Raw genomic sequence first — 20,188 nt, 5'->3', positions numbered from 1 at the left:
TCTATGATGTTGTGGAGTGGAAATACTAGAATTTTTCTATGTGGCTATGGCTTAGAAACAGTATTCTATTTTGAAATGCTAGAATTTGTCACTTACGTTCTTGTAGTGCGAAGGAATGCAGCAGATAGATCTTGTTTGTACAATACCTAAATTTTTTTTCTGGGTATTATGATATACCAAGTATGTGGAATAGGAAAAGACCAATAAACTGGACAGAATGGGCATAAAAACCAGAAGAGTACTGCAGAACATGAATACAGACTTAAGATAGCATTTAACTTTAGAATATCAATGTAATGTTTAAAAAAAAAAGGAAGGAGAGGGTTACGCAGAGAGTCCAACATGTGCACACAATTCATTTACATAGTGCAAGGGAAATCTGAATATCTGCTTCTCTTGAATCATCCACTTCAGTCCCACTAGCTCAGGATTTTGATATGTGAACATATCCGTCATTAAATGATGTTGTATCAGTGTCTGTGTTTTGTATGTCAGTGTATGAAAAAATACGTCAAGATAATATTACGGTTTTTGAATTAAGATTGGGATATAAAGAAATTAAGAACTGCCCTTCTTAACTGAACAAAATATTCTCTTAATGAAATATGGTGAATTGAGAAGGAAAAACATAAACCCTATGTTCTTTTCCTTTTATATGTATTAATGCACTGTAGAAGTTTACTTGACTCATTTATACCTGTGTCATCAGACTTTTTAAAAATCCACCATCTACACTTAAATTTAAACAACTTCTGAGAACAACTCTGTGTATTCTTATACAAACTGGATAAACCAGATAATATTTCTTTGAAATACATTACTATCTGCTTCAGTCTAAAGACGTGTTAGTAGTTTGTTATGAGTTCTGTCAAGCAATTTAATTTTCAGTATGATGTTAAGATATGTATTGCCTCCTAAAGCTGCTCTTTATGCCTTTAATCTGCTGTTAGGCTTTTTCTCTAGGAATAAAGACATGCAGTGTTTTATCTCCAGGGGGCATATATGTTATGTCTTAATATTATCTGTCTTAATATTTCAAAGTCACTGTCTAGCTGTTTGGTTTTTGAGTTCCTAAAACCCCAAGATATGTCAGTAATTCGAGTTGACTTGTTATCTTCACTCAGTCGTCGTTTAGCAGTTAACTTGTAATGGTAGAAACCGGCTTTTATTTGGCATGTGCCTATATGCTTGTCAGATAAATGTCCTTTTCTGCAAGAGCAATGTTACATTAGCCGTCCAGAAGGCATGGACAGGGAGGTGAATTGTTAAATTTGACCTGAGTGTTGCACTGATATCAGGAATTTAGTTTTTGAACTTACATGAAAACTAACAAAAATATTTAGAAATCGCAAAGAAATGTTTGTGACCCACACATCACCAACATATGAAAACTAATGTGTTTTGGTTATCATGTGCCTGGAATTCAAGTCATCATGATTAGGAAAGATAATAAAACTGCAAGGCATTTGTAACTCTCCTATTTAATCTTTCTACTGTATGTAGTATGTACTAACCAAGATTAACTGACAAACACAATTTCTGTAATGACTTTCATTGTTGAGCAGTTTGCTGGTGAGTTAAAAGATTTATAACATTGTACAGAATGTTAAAAATAGAAAAGGAATCCTGACTGCTTTGAAAACTGAATTACAGCTTTGGTGTCTTCCAGTCTTGGTATTGTCCAGCCGCTCCCATCAGACCACCATCAGTAGTGAAGCTTCTCTGTAGAGCATGTGCTCTCTCTCACAGCTAGGCTTAATTTAGAAATAAATTGAATTTTAATCCACCATAAAAATGCTTTCTCAATGGCATAAAAAAGATTTGCCTGGGCGTCTCATGACTTGTTTTGTTCTCTGCTTATTTTTCTTCTGATTTCTGGAATGTCAAAGGTTGTTTTGCCACTCTAAGAACTTCCGTTGGGTTTCAGGGCTCTTTTATTTACAATTTCTTATGGCCTTTTTGAGTGCTTAGCTACTGCATAATAGTTTGTATCTTCAGTATATGCCCATGTGGTAGAACAGGGGTAGTGTTGTTATCTTAGGGCAGAGCATTACAGTGTTTACCTGCAAAGGAACCCCAATCTCTGAAGAAATGTGCTTTTGGTGTCTTGAAAACACTAAAAAAAGTTAGGCATTGTCACTGTTGTCATAGTTGTCGAGACCTTTGCAGATTAAATGTGTAAACTCAATACTTGATATAGTGACAAGGTTTAAAAACTAGGAATGTATGTTAGCATCCTTTGCAGAATAACAATATCCTTTACTTGGCTGTCATTTGCAAACAGTCAGTAGTCCAGGCAACCTATCTGAGAGGCAGATGATACCTGCTTTGGTTTAGTGCAGCTAACAGCCTTGGGTTTAGGCTGATGTATTAACTTGGCATTTAGATAACTTGGAATTATATGAGTGAATTTTGGTTGCTTGTAAAGTAAGGTGCAGGTGTACCTCCTCTTTACACTTCGCAGACAAACTTATCCTATGCTTTCTTATCTTGATAGGGAGAATTGATGGCAGAATGGAGGTAGGCGAGTATGTGCTGGATCATATGGTAAAACAAAGACTCTGTAGAAATGGCTGGAACTGGTCATTTCATGGATGCCCAAACTTCTATCCCGTATGCAGCAATCAGAATTTTAGGTTCCCTGCTGTCTTCTTTCCAATTCAGTTTTCTTTCATATTATCTGTGCTGAATCTTTCTGGTGTCTCTGAGGTTCTCTAGCCCTTAGTCTTAATACAGAAGCTTTGCATTATGAAGCAAGAAGAATTCTTAGAGCATTTTTAGCACTAGGAGTTGTGCTTTTGAGTGTTAGTATATTAGCACATGATGTTTTGTTTTCAGCACAGCCTATCTAACATCAGGAGACCGTACCTCCAGGCTGCTCTGACTAGAGAAAGCCATTGACACATGTATGTAGATGTAGAGTTAGGTTTGGGGGATTTTCTTTATATTAAATACGATTCTGGTGTAGAGGAATAATAGAAATTTAAAATAATAGTTTTTCACAAAAATTGCCCAACAAAGGGATTTGTCTATCCCAGTGTTCTTCAATGGTGGTTCTTGATAACTCAAGCCAAAACACAGAAGAGGGTAGTTAATGCTTTGGGTTCAGTGATGGAAAATATTTGGCCTATGTAACATTGCCTGTTTCAAGAGCCATTTAAGGTCATTATCCTTCCTGCCTCGATGACTGTTGATGCTTTCCTTCCTTTATGATCATTGCTACTGTTCTCCAGATTCTGCAACCCAGAGTTTTGAGTTTCATATCTGGATTCCTTAGCATCAGATTTATTGCTGAATTGCTTTAATTATGTGAGAGTTCTGGAGGCTTTGCATTTTGACATACTAAGAATCTTCAGGGAGTTGATATGTCATTGTTCCTCTTTTTACCACTTTCCACACATTCTGTTATGTTAGAAAAATGAAAACAAAAATCTCCCCCCTCAACAAAATTTCAAAATTAGAGCCAGTGTAGTACACTAAAAAACAGGATGCCCAAGAGTAAGAATTTGGTGAGGTGCTCATGATTAAAAAGTAGAATTGAATATTAGTAATGATTTAATTGGAATACAGTATTTATTAAATATTTTGGAATGTTTCAAAAAGGAACTTCTGACTTTTGTGTGTTTGCTTATTTCATGTATGCTGGGACTCTGTATATGCTGCAAATTTAAAGCCAAAACATTTTCTTTTAAGTCCTCCCACTGAATCATCTGCTGAATCAAGCTTGGTTGCTGAACTTCAAGAGAAGCTTCAGGAAGAAAAAATGAAGTTCTTAGAGCAACTTGAAGAACAAGAGAAAAGAAAGAATGAAGAAATGCAGAACATCAGAACATCGCTTACTGCAGAACAGCAGGTAAAGCTGATTCTTCATTACTTTTGCTCCCATGACAATTATGTGTTCTTTTGCTGTTTTGAAGTTATGGACTTGGTTAGGGATTTTTTTGCTATGTAAAACTTACGCATTCTATATTTGTGCTATTATCTGGAGCCAGGATATGATCTGTGAATGGAATCCACCACTTAAGCATTAAAAAAAAAAAATCCCCCCCAAAAAACCCCACCTTAATTATCTGTGAACTGGGCAATCCAGACTCAATTTTTGTTATTTTGTGACTTCTTTTGCTTAAATTGTTAAGCTAGTGCTGTAAATTTTTATCCATTAATCTGTTGAACTCCAGAAAGATACCGTTTAAGTTAACAACACAAAATTTGTGAACAACACAAAATTAATTATTTGAAATACTAATTGAGTTGGAGTGCTACTTAATGGCTTTTAAACTTTATTAGCCTGGGCAGGTGGCATTTGAGGTTCAAAGCAAATGTTATCTTTTACTTAATAAACTTAGAAACGCTATGAACTCCACATCTTGATACAAAATCATATTGCACTGGATTAATAATTATATCTGTATCCACACATTTTTTCCTTTCAAAACATCTTGAATCTCTCAGATTTTGTAGATGAGTCTTCAATTCTTAAATTAAATCTCTGTTAGTAACAGCTATTATCTACGGCTTTGATTGCATTTAAACGCTAAGAAAGGATTTTCTGTTTTAAGCACCTCTACTTACTTTAGCTATGGTAGGATCAAATAAGGACAAAGAGACAGTGTAGTGAATGAACGCTAAGCCAGCTTGGTGAATGAACGCTATGAATCACTTGGTGCAGAGAGCAGAAAATCGCAGACAGTTATAAAGAAAGGAATATTTTTGAAATGTTTGGACTGCAAACATTAATACTGAGGTGAGCCTTACATAGGAAATCTAATAGGAATATTTCATAGATTACATTGTTAATGGTAAGATTTGTTTTTCCATCAGAATATGCTTTACTATGCCATTTTCCTCATTATCTAATAGTAATCTTCTTTTGTGCAGCACAGCGTGGAAAGGAAGGTTCTGAGGCATTAACAGCAAATTCCAGGGAAGATGGAGCCTTTTATTTAAAAAAAAAAAAAAAAAACAAAAAAAAAAAAACACCAAAAAAACCCCAAACAAACAAACAAAAAAAACCCCCATAAAAATGGTGTATCAGTCAGTGCTGAAAGCTTACTGGACTGGCTGTGCTGATCACTGAATATTCTGGGTATTTACCCTCACCTTTGATGTAATTTTTTTTTCTCAGTAAATTTGTCTTAGAAGTGTTACTTATGCTTGTGGTGTGTGATAGTTTTGTTATGCAGACATATACCAAAGGCCGCTATGCACTATGTAAGGTGTGTAGCCTGCCAAATAGCTTGCATTTTAAGACAGAGAGTTGATAGGCATAGGTCAAGACAATCTTAAAATTCACCAAAAAAGTGAAATTGTAACTTAAAATATCCTTTTAATAGATGGTTCTAGTTTTTGTCCGCCTCTTCAGCATAACTTTAAGAGTAGAAGGGGTGAGGGCATAATGGTTAGTAGAAGGATTGAAGAAGCGGAAAGATTTAGTCAGACTGATACCGAAGGATATGCGACCCTCTTTTATGTTCAGTTATTCAAGCTGATTAATTGTTCACTGAGGAATGAGTGCATAACTTGAAATGTATTTTTAATTCAGATTCTAGTATATTATTCTAGTTTATTAATAATGATATTTTTCTTTTTTGTTACATGTAACATCTTGATGCAGTGCAGCTTTGTCTTAATAACCATTTTAATCCTTAAAGTAACTGTTTTTAGTATAAAATGTGCAACTGTCTGACATTAACTGGAATATAAAGCATGGTGTTTAAAAAAAAAAACAAACAACTTACAAATTCCTATTTTTTAATGATGATTTCTTTATAATTATACTACATGTGTATATTGGGCTTGGGGAAACCAGAGGGATAAAAATCAAAAAAAAAAAAAAAGGAAAAAAATTGTTACAGGGAAACCTCAAAACAAAATATACAGACATTTTATTATCTCTTCACCAAAGTAATATGTAAACAAATTTAATTCCTTGTTTAGTTATAATTTAGGAATTGAAATGCCTGATACCTTTTTGTACTTTTTTGTTCTAGTAATGTATTTTGCTTTACATTGTTACAGTACATTTGTTTTTTCAGTAATACTTCTTTCTGTTTTCAGACTAACTTTAACACTGTTCTGGCAAGAGAGAAAATGAAAAAAGAAAACATAATTAATGATCTTAGTGACAAATTAAAAATGCTTACACAACAGCAAGAAAAAGATAAGGGTAAGCAAAATTCTGAAAAGGTATTCACCTTTTCTAATAGGACAATTCCATTCGCTACAGATTGTTTTTGATCCTTAGTGCTGCTGTTACTAAAAGAATTTTTATTTACTTGTGTCATAGATTTGATTGAAACACTTTCTGAAGATCGAGCTCGCTTACTTGAAGAGAAGAAAAAGCTTGAAGAAGAAGTTAATAAACTGAGAAGTAGTAATTTTTCTCCGTCAACCTACTCAGCGGCAGCTTCAGAAGCTTGTGGAGCCTGCGCAGCTGATATTCCCACTGACACAGACAGATTGGTTTCTGACATTGCAGCTGAAGGGAGGATGGACTCCACGATGGAAACCAGTATGATGGCTGTGCAGTAAGTATGGGGCATTGTAGCAGAAATACACAAAGCATGCTCTCGTTCTTTAAATGTGTGCTGTTGGGTGTTGTGAAGTACAAATGAGCATGTTTAACACGCCTTCTGCCTTTGATGTTCTTGCTAAAAATATTCTTTTAAATGTACACATACAATTGTGGTGTCACAGTCATCAGAAATGTGTGGGTTTGATGACTTAGAAGTATGCAACTTAAAGGTGAAACTTGGCCCCACAATTATGGGATGAAAGAATAGACCTAAGTGTATGAAAAGTAAGAACAATTGTAATAGTGACCTAGAATGAGCTGGGTGGCTGCATGTTACTGGCATTATCTTCTGAACAGTGGCTGGCTCGCATTTAAAAACAAACAAACAAATTTTATGATTGTTTGTATACATGTCTGCTGTAAGATAGCATAGTGACATACCTTGATAAAGGGGAAGAGGCGATAGGTATGCTTGGTAGAAATCAGGCTGAATCCTCAGGATTCCAAACAAATAATGGGACTGAGGCTGATTAAGTGGTCTTGATGGATTGATGTTTTGTATTATTGAAGAGAAGGACAGGTATTCAGCATCCCTTTGTTTGTATAATCTCTGAATCATCAGTACTGTCAGCTGTGATGTACTGCTGACTTACTAGAAGGCAGTGATGGAACTGGAAAAAACTTTGCAATGGTTTAATCCACGACTTGAGGAAAACACTTAGGGCAAGCAACTTATGTACTTCGAACAAAACTTTTCACTTAAAATTGGTTCTTTTGTGTTTGGATCTGGATTTACAACAGATTCAAATAATGTTATGTTGATATTGCACACATTTAACTGTCTATCACCCTTTCTGTATGGAGGTTTAATTAAGCAGGGGCTAGTTTGCAGGTAGGTGTCTGAAGCTGAGTTGAAATACTGAGGTGATTATAGAGATCAGGCAGAACTTACGGAGTTTTGTTGCAGTCATTGACTTCACTATATTCTTTATTTTGGGTACCCTACAATAACAGTGTACTTTGGTATTGGCGTATAATGCCTTACCTAGTAAGTTAAGAGTCTATATGTAAAGCAAGTAGACTCTGATCTGGTCTCAGTACATGACTATGAAGTCTTCTGAACTTAAATAATTCTGACTGGCACAAAGCTGTCCTGTTGGTTGTTGTCAGGAATCCAGCCTACTGCAGATGTATTTTCTGTTTTTTCAATACTGACTTCCATGAAAATGTATATCAAGTTCAGAACCTTGATTCTTACTTTAAATGTACCTAAAGTAATTTTGTGAAGGTTTTTGAATAGTAAAGACTGACTGATGCTCCAAGAGCGCAGGTTGTGATGATGCGTGCAAAAATCCTTTTTTTTTTTCCAATTTTCTTAACAGTTTTCATAAATTTCGCTTAACAAATGTAGAACGTTAGGCTTAAAAATTCTGTACTAAAATGAGCACATTCTATTACATGTACTTTCTGACTAGAATAAGACAAAATGAACAGCACCTGATATGTGTGCATTAAAATAGGACTTGTTGCTGGAAGATACTCAGCTATTATCAGGCTGAGTGCAGTATAAGAATCCATTCAGAGCGGGAGAGAATTCAGAAAAAAAGGGTGAAGAAGTTTTGTCCAGGGCATTCCAACTGTTTTTTTAACTCCATATAGAAACTGGGGAAAACTAAAAAATTTTGAAAATCTACAGTATGAGTATGTTTCTGCTATAGCAGCCTAAGAAAACTGAAATAGTCAACATTTAGTATGTTTTACTAATTAATGAGAATTGTTCTTCATGCTAACACTTTCTACCTCCTCGTGATGGAAGATTGCAGTTCTTCAATTCTTTTATACTAAGAATACTCATTTTAAGATCCTTTTCTGCCATGTCTAAGGAAATTTGGATTTGAACTGGAAGGCACTTCTAAATATTAACAGTCACATGGAATGTTTTCTTTTATGCTTTTACACCTGCAGTAGTTTTTTAATAGGCTTTGCAATCATAACTGAAGTATTAGTTGTCAGATTTCCTCCCTTCTCCTAATCCTCCCATAGAATTTCTCATTTGTGAAGTTGATAAATATCACAGGCTGTGTCATGTTACCCTGAATGAACAGCAAGCCTGCTTTGTTCTAGTTACCTCAGTACAATGAGATGTTTTGGGAAGACAGATCTTGTGATCTTACTTTAAATAAAACAAAAGTTCGTGTGTTCTTACTTCTTGTTTCTGAGGCTTCTCGAAATATATGTCTGATTTATGCTTCAGAACTGTACAGTGTAATGTTTGTTGTATTCATTTGCATGGAAAAAAAGCTTAGAATCCCACATTAATTTCATTATACCCCTAATATGATTAAAGGTTTCTTTTTGCTCATTAAGAACACTTACCTGAAGAAATTGGCTGCATCTTTGAATCACCCACTTGATACAGCTTGCAAATTTGTACTGTTGTTGAAAGGAAAGCAGAATAACTGTAAACTCCTGGTTGCTACCCCTTTTCCTAGAATCTTTGTGGAAGATCATTAAGCAATTGCAACCTATGCATTTTCTCATTTTTGTGCCATTTGAACAATCCCAGGCTTCTGCTTACCTCTCACAGAAGTAATGAACCTGACTGGGAAGCACACAAGTGGAATGAGGTTTTGCCAGAGAAGCAAAAGCAGGGTTGTTACGTATACTTACATTCACTTTAATCAGTGCCCATCACAACCGACGCTGCCTAACCCAGAATAATATACCCAGTGCACTAAATAACTTAGTGGAAGCAAGGACGAAAACAGTTGTTGCTTAGCAAACTAAACTTGCACTGATAATCAATAAAACACTGATATACCCTGTCTTTAGAAGGAGAACTATTTCTTACAGTATTCATTCTAGTCCTGAACTCTCAAGGCAGGTTTATAAAAAAACTCAAAAAGATAAGCCTGGGGACAAAAAATTTTGGCTGAATGGACTAAAAGTCAGGTAATAAATAGGCAGAAATTCTTACAGGTTTCTGTTGACTTCTTCCTATTACATGAGGGCTAAACAGCCTTTTAACTGAAATGCGGTGATGATTAACATGGCTTAATTATAATCCGTAAGTTCTACTTGACATTTTGCTTAGATTTATAGCATGTTTTCTCAGACTGGATGAATGGATTATATGTCCAAAAACTTAGCCATTTTCTTTTCCAAACCAAGTCAGTTTGGACTACAAAATATATTGTTTCTTCCCTGTTAACCTGCCTTTAAAAATATATTTTAATTGTATTAGGAATTACTCTCTGTGTTGTTAGGGTGTTTCTTATTAGGATGCTAGCATTATCTTTTCATGCCCCCGTGCTCAGTTTATCTCACAAATAAAAAAACAATTAGCAAGTTCACATTAGTGTCTCCCTACCAGAGAGTCCTAGGGCACAGAGCCTTTAAACTACAAAGATTAGGAAAATACGACATTGTAGAGCTCCGCAATATCAAGGGTTGACTGCCAAAGCATTTGGAGCTGTATCTTTTATCTTAATGTATTGAAAATAATGCAAAATATGCCCAAATGGCCCCATGTAAATTTATAAACTGATCAATGACTGAAAATTTACTGGCTTGTTGCAACAAAGTAGCTCCTTGGTTTTAAAGAAGAAAAAAAAAAAAAAAAACCCAAACCCCAGAAACCTTCTGCCAGAAATGTCGATGCTGATTCTTAAGGTATCTTTCTGTGCTGTTCCCTCTGTGCTAGCAAATAACATGGCACTGGCTGAAGATGGGGGGACGGTGGGAAAGATAATTTTTGATCATGAAAAAAAATTATTTTAACCTATCTATTTTCTTCTTTCCCTTTTAGTGAAAATGTCCATATGTCTGAAGAAAAACAGAGGATAATGTTGTTAGAAAGAGTGAGTAGATTGTGAGGTTAAGCATTACAACTAAGTACTTATAAATACGTATGTGTGATGTTGTGCTGTGGTCAGTTATATACTCTGATGCAATATAGTCTCTGCAAGGCTTATAAATATCATTCCAGGGAATGGTTTTTCATTGTACTCATTTCAGATCAGTATAATTCGTTGAAGTAATTCAAAATAAGTTTTAATACATTATGCTTACACTTTGCCTAGCTTAAAGTTTGTTTATTCTGTTTATGTAGGCTTCAGTATGAATGAGTCAGGTATAATTTTTCTTCTTAGGAGTGACAGGTCATTGATCTAGGGAATTTCTGTAGCAAAAAAAAGTTTTTACTACTTTTTCAAATTAAGGCATCCAAAGCAGCTGGACGGGAATTAAGATTGATTTACCTATTTCTCTTGGAAACGGGTAATTTCTCCTCTTAAGCTGCTACTACTTAGATCATTTTAATTCTACCTGGGATGCATTATAACCTTGACAGTACTGCTTCTGTAAAAAGTGAAATAACACTTGTTATGAATGTGCTAAAAATTACAATTTTCTGAAGTTACTCTTATGCTCCTGCAGGCTAGAGGGGGGTTTATACGTTGCCCGCCCGCTTCTCCCAAATATATACCTTAAATTTTCACTTCTGTTACAACTTTTATTTTGTGCGTAGCTTTCAATGTACGCTGAGTAATTGAACCTTTTTGATTAAATAAAAGTTGTTATTCTTGGTAAAAGGCTAGATTAACCCTTATTAGTTGCACTGGAATCTTTCAGATTCTAGTAATTTTTAACTATCCAGTTGTATCTAACTCCATTCCAGTTGCCTTTTTCTTTCCTCTTCAAAGTTGACCTTAAAAAAAAAAAAAAAAAAAGAATGTCTTTAGCCTTCAGCATTCTAGGATCACTTACACTAAAATCTGTGATCAGTTAGAGAACATGAATGTTTTCTGTTAATGGATTGTGGCACTGTATGATGCAAGTGGCTGGATGTTTCTGACTAAGAGCACTTACATGCTTTATTCTGTCACCTGCTTACAAAGGACTTGTCATGTTTAGAAACTATAAAATTATATTGCATTTCTTTTGCTGTTCTAGCAGTGAAATGTTTTTCTAACTTAAGGAGAAGGATGAGGATAAGTATGGAGATAAGCATAGCTTAGCACTGGGTTTTGTAGCACTGTGGTAGTTGCTAGAGTTCAAATTTTTTTACATCTGTTCAAAAGATGTTTTGATATTGTTTTAAAGCTGAAAGCTGTAGTAAATAGGTATACTGTATAAGTAGTCTGGCTCTGGTCATATTAAAACTTTTTTAAAAATGTTTATACTGTATAAGGTGTATTAATTAGTTAATCAGATAAGATTTTCTTTCAGACTTTGCAGTTGAAAGAGGAGGAAAATAAGAGATTAAATCAAAGATTGGTGAGTATTTGTGCAATGCATGTTTTAAGTTTCCTGAAAAAATAAGAAAAGCTTACAAATGTTAAGTTTGTTAAAATCTATAAATGTCTTTTATTAACTTCAAAAATGTTGTAAGTGTTAAGGCAAGTGGCAGATAGGTAACCTGATAACCTTTCAGGGGTACCTCAACTTAGCAGTCTTCTCAGGAAAAAGATTCACAGGATTGGAGAGAAAGAGGGTTCTTCCCAAAGAACACAGACCATCCAGGCTTGGGGTTGGGGGAGTGGCATTTCAGTGGCGCCATGTTTTTCAACAACAAGTAGATTGAAGGCCAGTTTAGAAGAATGTAAATATGCCTACACATTAAGCATAATTAGGAATGTTAGGAATAACTTAGAGATTGTTTTTGGAAAACTGCACCTGTCATTTTTGTAAGGTGTAAAACTTTAATTCCGCCTAGCAACTGGAAGTATAAACAGCAATTGTCTTAAACACTGAAATAATAGTCAATGCCTATGGAAGGAAAAAGAATATAGTGACAGAGTTCCCTTGATCCCTGTGCTATGAATCCTTGAATCCTTCTCCTTTTATTTATCCAGAGTTTATCCTTGCCAGCAGGTCTCAACCTTAAGTCTTAAAAAAATTACTGTATTTATGGGAAATAGACATGTCCTTCGGTAGTTAATTGGTTGGACTGGCCATGGAGATGTCACTTTCTTTAAGTGACAGGTGATATCTAGGAGTTTGGTAGGAACTGGTATCTGTGTAGTTGCAAGTTACATTTCATAGCAAAAGTGTTTGAGTTTCTCCAGTAGGAGCTGCCATTTTTCTGTCTGGGATAGGATTAAAATTTACTGTATAATTTACTCCTGCTACATATTCAGGTATGAAATTGCTTCTCCCCGCCCCCCCCCGCTTCCAAAAATGCACTTTCCATGCCACATTAAAACCTGTCCATAATAACCCTGCTAGTGCAGGGCGAAAGAAAGGATTGCAAAATATCTAAAAGCATATTTTGTAAAAGGATTTTTTTATTCAGAATGCCAGTGAAGTGCACAAAAGGTATTTCAGTGTAGTTTTTACAATAAATCTCAAACACACTGACAGTCTTCCAAACCCCTCTGTAGATTTCCTGAATTAGACTCTTGATCTCTTGTCATCTCAGAGTAAAATGAAATTGAAGAAAACGCGGCGTTATACAAGACAAATACAAAATTCTTTGTCGTTATGATTAATACTAAGCCACGTAAGAGAAATTAGCAGCTCATCGGTGCCTAAAGCAATTCAAAATTGGTTTTTAAATGGGCATAGGAACATATATTTTCAATGTCTTACTTACAAATTGGTCATTTTGTAGATAAAATAAACTCTTTTTATTTCTTGTCTCTTCATCTTCTTTCTCCCCCCGCTTCCCAATACCCTTCTAAAACAGAAATATACGTCAAAACTTAAATAACAATATTTATTTCTCTCCAGCTACTTCAGATAAGGAACCCAGAAGGGGTTCTGCACAATAAAAGAAAATCTTTTCAGGTCACTGACTTTTGCAGGTTACCTCTGCAAGCAATAAAAGATAAAAAGGAGCTGCTTTTAATATGAGGAATGTTATTACAGGATTTTTGGTTTTTTATATAAATTATTGAGAAAGGGAACCTTTTTCCTCTTTAATGGCTATTAGAACTCTAGTCATAAAATAGTCTTTACTGAGTTTTAGTGGAAATATTCTTAACATTCTAATTTGTTCAGTTTTTCTTAAAGTTAGAAATTAATGAAAAATACAGAAATCAAGCTAGTTTGCATTTTAATTTAACACTTATTCCAGTTCTAAAAAACAGTAAGAAAAACTTTTGTCTTAACAGCTGAAGAGAGCTGTCAAACGCTTTAGTGAACAATCTAAGCAAATTATACACATTTGACAACTTCCATGTTAGCTGCAACTTTTTCAAGAAAGAAAACTACAATGTGAATAAGTCAAAGAAATGTAGTCTCTAACAAAAAAAAAAAAAAGTTGATCTGAAGTTGGACTTCATAAAGAAATCTGCTGAAAGTGTCATCAGAAGTTGAGAGCTTTTTGTGCTGTACCATATTCAGTTTGGACTCATTCTTTGAAGAAATGAAGAAAACGAGCTGTGAATAGGTTTCAAGCTCACATTAAGACAGGCCGATACTGTTTCCAGGGAAGTGGGAGGGAAGACTGACAGTAGGAAATACGCTGTAGGTAACAATATTTGAGTTACAGCTGAAAAGTCATGTGCTAAACTTCAAGTATGAGTAATCTAGATTTGAATAGCATGTATAAATGGTCCAGGAAGTAGGAACCTATGGAAAAACTGCAAGACCTTTAATCAGAGTTTCTACAGGGCAATTATGAATTGTCTTCTGTAAGGAAGTTACCAAAGGGTAGTGAAATGTACACATTTACATCAGATCAGCTTCTCTATCTACTTGCCTGTATGTGGGCTATGTATCCCTTTGTAGATACAAAGTAGCATTACCCATTTTCTTTTCTTATTATCGCAATTACTGTAGAAAGTGTATGTACACTTATATTCATTTTTAGATCTAGTTTGTCCTATTGAAGTTGGTTCATGTGCCAGTATTAATTAATTTAAACAGATTTAAAGGTAGTTATCATGCATATAGGAGATAGGAATTATGTCCAAAACCTTACACAATTAAGCCTTTGTTTGGTTTTAGTAAATTTGACTGCAGTTTTGTTCCAGGGAGTGCTGCTCTGTCTGTTACAGTAAACTTTAGATTATGTGACAGTCCTTAGTAAAACTGAGAGACCATATTGAGTTTAACGTTCAAAGTTTAATTGCAATAAATATGTTTAACCTCCAGTGTTTTACCATCAGCCTTTTTTAGAATGCCAGTGGCTTCTGTGCTAGAGTGCACAGCTATATCGTAGGTCTTGTGTATGCTCAGAACAGATCTTCACTGGCACTGATCCGGAAAGCACTTCTCAGTTTTAAATAATGAGGGAGAAGTCAGTTACGTAAAATTTCATAATCAAAGGTAGCTATTTAAAACAAAACAAAACAAAAACCCAAACACACCACCAAAACCACAAAGAAACAAAAAACAACCAAACCTGCTACAGAACAGGATGACACAAAGGTATGATGTTTTCTTGAGTGAATATAAGATCTGCAAGAATAGATACTATTTGAGATCAATAATAAATTATCTTAACCATATTGTTACCTGCAATGTACATTTCATCATAGCTTGCCAATACTTTATAGTTTTTCTCTTTTTTTATAGATGTCCCAGAGCATGTCATCAGTATCCTCAAGACATTCTGAAAAAATAGCAATTAGAGAGTAAGTACATGTTAATTTTCATATAAACAGATGAAAATACCTTCAATAATAAGTATGTAGTTAACGTCACAATTCTTCTGTTCTTGCTCTGTGGTGAAAAGATATATAGGTCATCTCTATAGTTTAGCCGTCACTTATTGAACCATCCCAGTAGGGCATAAATCAATTTTTTTAAACCCTTTTTCTAAACACAAAAAAGGCCTTCCTGAATTCTGTATGTTGGTGGCTTTCTTGAATTCTGTGCCTGCCTTTACATGGTTCATAAGGATAATACCTCATGGGATTTCTACAATCCTTCCAGAGTTTTCTTTTAGATTACTTTTTGTTTATCTGTAGCCTTCTTGAAATCATGCTAAGAAAAAGTAGAAGGAATCCTGTTCACCCTGAATATGCGTAGTGCTCCATTATATTTCAAGAGAAGTTTTACCTTCCTGAAGTCTTCAAAATTTTTGGCTTACCTTGACAGAATGAAATGAAATTAACTCAAATATTTTGTTGGATATTATCAATCTGTAATCAACTGCATGTAGAATTGCTACTGGAAAAAGAAGTATTAATTCTTGCAAAATATGAAAGCTACAGACAACTGTTCTTAAGAAATTAATCAGTCTGATATTAATTAATATAAAAAATCTTTATGGAAAGAAAACCAGCACAGATTATTCCTTTAATGTTTTCTGAATTACACCAAATTGCATTTTTATTGTAACAAGGTCAGTATGTGCAGAATCAGCTTTTCCTGAGAGCGTCTGAGTATTCTGGCAACTCTCTTGGTAGTCTTTGGTGAGGAAAATGCTGTGAAAGAAGAATTCATCTGTCCAATAGAGATGTCTTTATCTAAGTCAGTATAGTCTGTCATCATAGTAAGTCCAGGCAGAAAAGCCTGCAGTATTGTTTATTTAATCTGAAAGTGAACTTTAAAGAAGATGAGCTAAATTTCTCTCTAGATCTACCTATTTATCTCTGACTATGTGTCTGCGATCTCCCTGTATATAGAAGAATTTTCCCATTTCTTTGCCACTTCCTCCCCCAGCCCCAGAGTAGTAGTAATATTTATTCTTAGAGACCTCTCATGGTATAATGCTTAATTTGTAGCTATTTTATACTTCATTTCATTAATGGTAAATAATTTACTTCCAACACATTTGCACTGTGAAACAGAAGTTGGAGACAGAAAAAATTCTCTGAATTCTGTTACTGAAACTTGGCATGAGAACTTGGTGGCTGCTTGCGTCTTCCTGGTGTCAGGAAGAAGCAGATTTTTGGAACTTTTTATGTAAAGTCACCACGGTGTTTCTTTTGCTTTTAACCCTTTGATCAAAGATGAACACATCATTCCTTCTTCATCCTGTGTGCTTAAAATTTTAAGATCGGATAGCTACGTAAATGTTTTGCTGTATTTTTCTGTGTTCAAATTAGACTTAAGTCTAAAACATCAAGAGTGTTTGTAAACACTGGTACAGTGATAATTACCGTAAGTATTGGTGAATAAAAATAATATGGAATTGAAACATTTTGTTAGGTACTTCTATATTTTAAAGCAAAACTGTCAGTTCTTTTGAAAAAAATAATTTGAGCTGATGGATGTAGAAAAACATTTCAAAAACAGTTTTAAAAAGGTAGAGTGTTTTGACTTCAGAAAATATAAAACGTATATAATTAATTACTTGGCATAACAAGTAGAAACGTCTGTGCTGCTGTTCAACTAAGTCTCAGTCTGTGCAATATTTGGGAAAAAAAATTGAAGTGTAATTAATGTAGTTTTAAGCTTCTATGCTTTTTTTAGCTAAGTTCCTTGATTTTTGTTTCCTCCCCCCAGTTTTCAGGTTGGCGATTTGGTTCTCATTATCTTGGATGAAAGGCATGACAACTATGTATTGTTTACTGTTAGTCCAACCTTGTATTTCTTGCACTCAGAATCTCTTGCTGCACTGGATCTCAAACCAGGTGAGTGTGGTAAGTGTCAGATTACTTCCATTTATTATCTCCTACAAATAACACTCTTAACTTTCTAACACTTAGTAAGTGACTTTATAAATATATGTGTGATAAATATGAGAAGCATGTAATATAGATAGCAAAAGCTACAAAGATAGCTGACAGGTATTTGTTTTGATGCTAAACATTTTTCAAGGCAGAACATTTTAAATCAAAAATTTATGTAGATGTTAATATCTTGGAAAAATAGGGAAAAATATCTGCGTCTTCAAAGCTGTAAAAAAAAAAAAGAGAGAGAGAGAAAGTGCTAATTTTGTACACACAGAGAGTATGTTAACATGTCTATGGGGAAAATATTCCCATCAGGCTGCTTAGCTATTCAGTAGCATGAATAATAATATATAATTGTGTAGGTCTCAGGCCTATTGTTATGTGGATTTATGTTTTCAATGTCTTTTTTGATGAGGAAAGTAAAAACAAAACTAAAGGTAACACTTTGTCAAAACTGCATGCTCTGTTCTTATTTTTTAATACCTGATTTTATGATGTTCTTTGAAGATTGTCTTTGGATGAAATTTGTTCTCTCTGTAGCTCATCTTCTCAAAGTGACTGGAATTTATGAACCCAAATACACGTCTGAAATAACAAAATGTAGACCACAGTAGATGGGGATTTGCAAGCAATGTTTTTGCTGATAAAGTTTTTCTACCCAATTTAAATGGTGTTTAGCAGGGCTCATAAGAGAACAGTTTCTGTATGTTTTGCATATGTTCAGGGTCATGGCACGTTTCCTTTTTTCCTCCCTTAATCTTCACGTTATTTGTTGGCTATTTTTGGCAGCTATGTAAATTCAGTTAAATTGAAGTATTAATCTTTTTTAAATGAGGAAAAATAACAATGCTTTGCGCTAAACTATGTGCTACATTAGATTCATGTAAACGTCTTTTAAACTATCATACTTAGTATTTTTTGCAAACCCACCCCTGCTCCCAACTTTGCTGTAGAAGTGTCCAAGAACATTTTGTATTAATTCTAATTTATCAGTAAAAGTTTCTGTATGTTATTGCATGTCAGAAGCTGTCAACTTACTCTCAATGAGCAGACACATTGTAGATTTCAGTTATGATGAAAGATGATAGCTCTGAAATAATTGTGTAGTCTCCAGAAGGCCATCAAGCTCTAACTGCGTTCTGAGACTGCTGAAGAATCTGTCCCATATGTGTTCCGTGAAACATATGGGAAGAACTCCTATCTTACTTACAGACATAATACATTCTGAACTATGGCATTAGTAGTGCATACATAACTATGTGATATATGATTTATTTTCTTACTGTTGGTTTACATATATAGGGTAAAAGACATGTCAGTTTGTATATTACTCTGGGTACACGATTCACTGACCTGTCTGTTTTCAAATGGACTTAACTTGCTTCATTCCTTACCACTTGCTAACCAGAGTTAGTCTCAAATTTGAGAAAACTGCACATAAAACAAACACGAAGACTTACCATTTGCTTTAGGAACACATTTGTCTCTAGCTCAGTACTTCAGGAAACCATGTCTTGATTCTATTTCTGCATCAGGGAAGTGGGGAAGATGAAACCCAGAACACTAGTATTGTTTGTGATAGATTAGAATTGGTGTGGACCTAGGTGCTACAAATTATTGTTTTAAGGGCTGCCAAAATGTTGCATCTAAATCTGGCCTTTTGTTCCAACATGTACACATCAAGTTAATAATCTTGTATAGATCCTCCTACAGGGTTAAGTGTCAGGGATTTAGGCTATTGTAGGTTGTCTCTACCTACATTAAGAGCACTTAGAATGCTGTGACAACACTGAAACTGGTTGAGGACTGCATGGTTTCTGTGTTGTCCCTTATCTTCAGGATATGGAAGTTTTCATTTGCAAATGTAAGGAAAAAAAACCCTGCATCTTTCTCACTATCTTTGTTAGATCAATGAAGTCTGTCAGTCAAGCAAATTCCAAAAAACTTAAGTTAGTTGTAGAGCGTTCAGGCCAGATATGAATACTTTGCACTGATTTGTAGGAGTGTGGAGTAGAACAGAATCTGCTCCATTATCAATAGTCAAATTAATCCTGAAGGGTAAGATTAAGATTTCAAACTCTGGTTCTTGAGTGACTCATGTTCTAGTCACTAGGTACAGTATCTCATAAATAGTCACACTTAGAAAAGCATTGATTTTTAGTATTATGCAGAGCACATGAGATGTTCCTTCTGTCTGTTTTGATGATTTTCTTCGTGCCATGATTAGTGATAGTTAGAAAAGACCAAAGCAAGTAAAATGGATATACTTTCTTGGAATACAAGGCAAATATGCGTTTCCTTACTGTTACAGAACAGGATACAAGATGAAAGTGTATTAATGCCCCTTTGTTGCTCTTTTGTCCTGTCAGTTTATTATTGAGGTTTTTCACTTTTCTCCTTTCTGAACAGTATCGGGTATTCTCAAAGACTGCAACCAAAACTAGCAGACTTGCAGGGCTTTAAAATTATTATTTATGAGTAACTAATTTCCATCACTAATACAGAAAAATAATCAAATGTTTCAGTAAGGGCAATAATAATAGCAGAGTACAGATGACTTTATATCCCTTGAAATACTTCAAGAAATTCTCACCTTAAATCAGACCAAAAGGTCGGGCTGGGTTGACTAGAATAATTTTGAATCATTAAATGAATTTCAGTTTTGATTTGCTTTTGTCTTCTCTAATGTTAACTTTTAAAACAAAATTTAAATTGAAAAATCAGGTTTTTTGTTTGAAAATGCCAGTGACCTGTCTTGACATCTGATCTTATTTAATTTTTGTTAATTTATTAAAAAAAAGTTTTTTTTGAAGAACTTCTGCTTTCAATGAAATCACTTTAGCAAATAATCTTTAACCATATTGAACGTAATATCCTGTTACCTGTAGTTGATTATCCAAAATATATTGTGTCTTTAGCTTCAGGTGCATCTAGAAGACCTTGGGTGCTAGGAAAAGTGATGGAAAAGGAATATTGCCAGGCAAAAAAGGTAAGGAAATAGGAATGGAAAATCATCTGATAAAATTAATAGAGAAGAAATCAGATTTAATGTTTGTAACAATTGTGAAAAATACTCTCTGTGTAAGTGAGATGAAACTTGTCC

The 20,188-nt window shown here is 34.5% G+C and overlaps 1 protein-coding gene across 1 annotated transcript in view; it reads left to right on the top strand.

Annotated features, from left to right (window-relative positions):
* Positions 1–3,693: 3,693 nt before the first annotated feature.
* LOC104084271 (RB1-inducible coiled-coil protein 1-like) overlaps positions 3,694–20,188 on the top strand; it is a gene marked incomplete at its 5' end in the record, with an annotated part of 17,590 nt that continues 1,095 nt past the window's right edge. Inside the window, 8 exons of the mRNA XM_009588027.1 lie at positions 3,694–3,853; positions 6,058–6,166; positions 6,287–6,527; positions 10,323–10,374; positions 11,744–11,791; positions 15,038–15,096; positions 16,916–17,052; positions 20,004–20,074. Coding sequence (XP_009586322.1) covers positions 3,694–3,853; positions 6,058–6,166; positions 6,287–6,527; positions 10,323–10,374; positions 11,744–11,791; positions 15,038–15,096; positions 16,916–17,052; positions 20,004–20,074 — 877 coding nt within the window. The remainder of the gene's footprint in view (positions 3,854–6,057; positions 6,167–6,286; positions 6,528–10,322; positions 10,375–11,743; positions 11,792–15,037; positions 15,097–16,915; positions 17,053–20,003; positions 20,075–20,188) is intronic.

Source organism: Fulmarus glacialis, unplaced genomic scaffold (genome assembly GCF_000690835.1).
Source record: "Fulmarus glacialis isolate BGI_N327 unplaced genomic scaffold, ASM69083v1 scaffold15181, whole genome shotgun sequence".
Lineage (NCBI taxonomy): Eukaryota > Metazoa > Chordata > Aves > Procellariiformes > Procellariidae > Fulmarus > Fulmarus glacialis.
The sequence above is the reverse complement of the archived record's forward strand: the minus strand, read 5'-3'. Positions and strand labels throughout refer to the sequence as shown.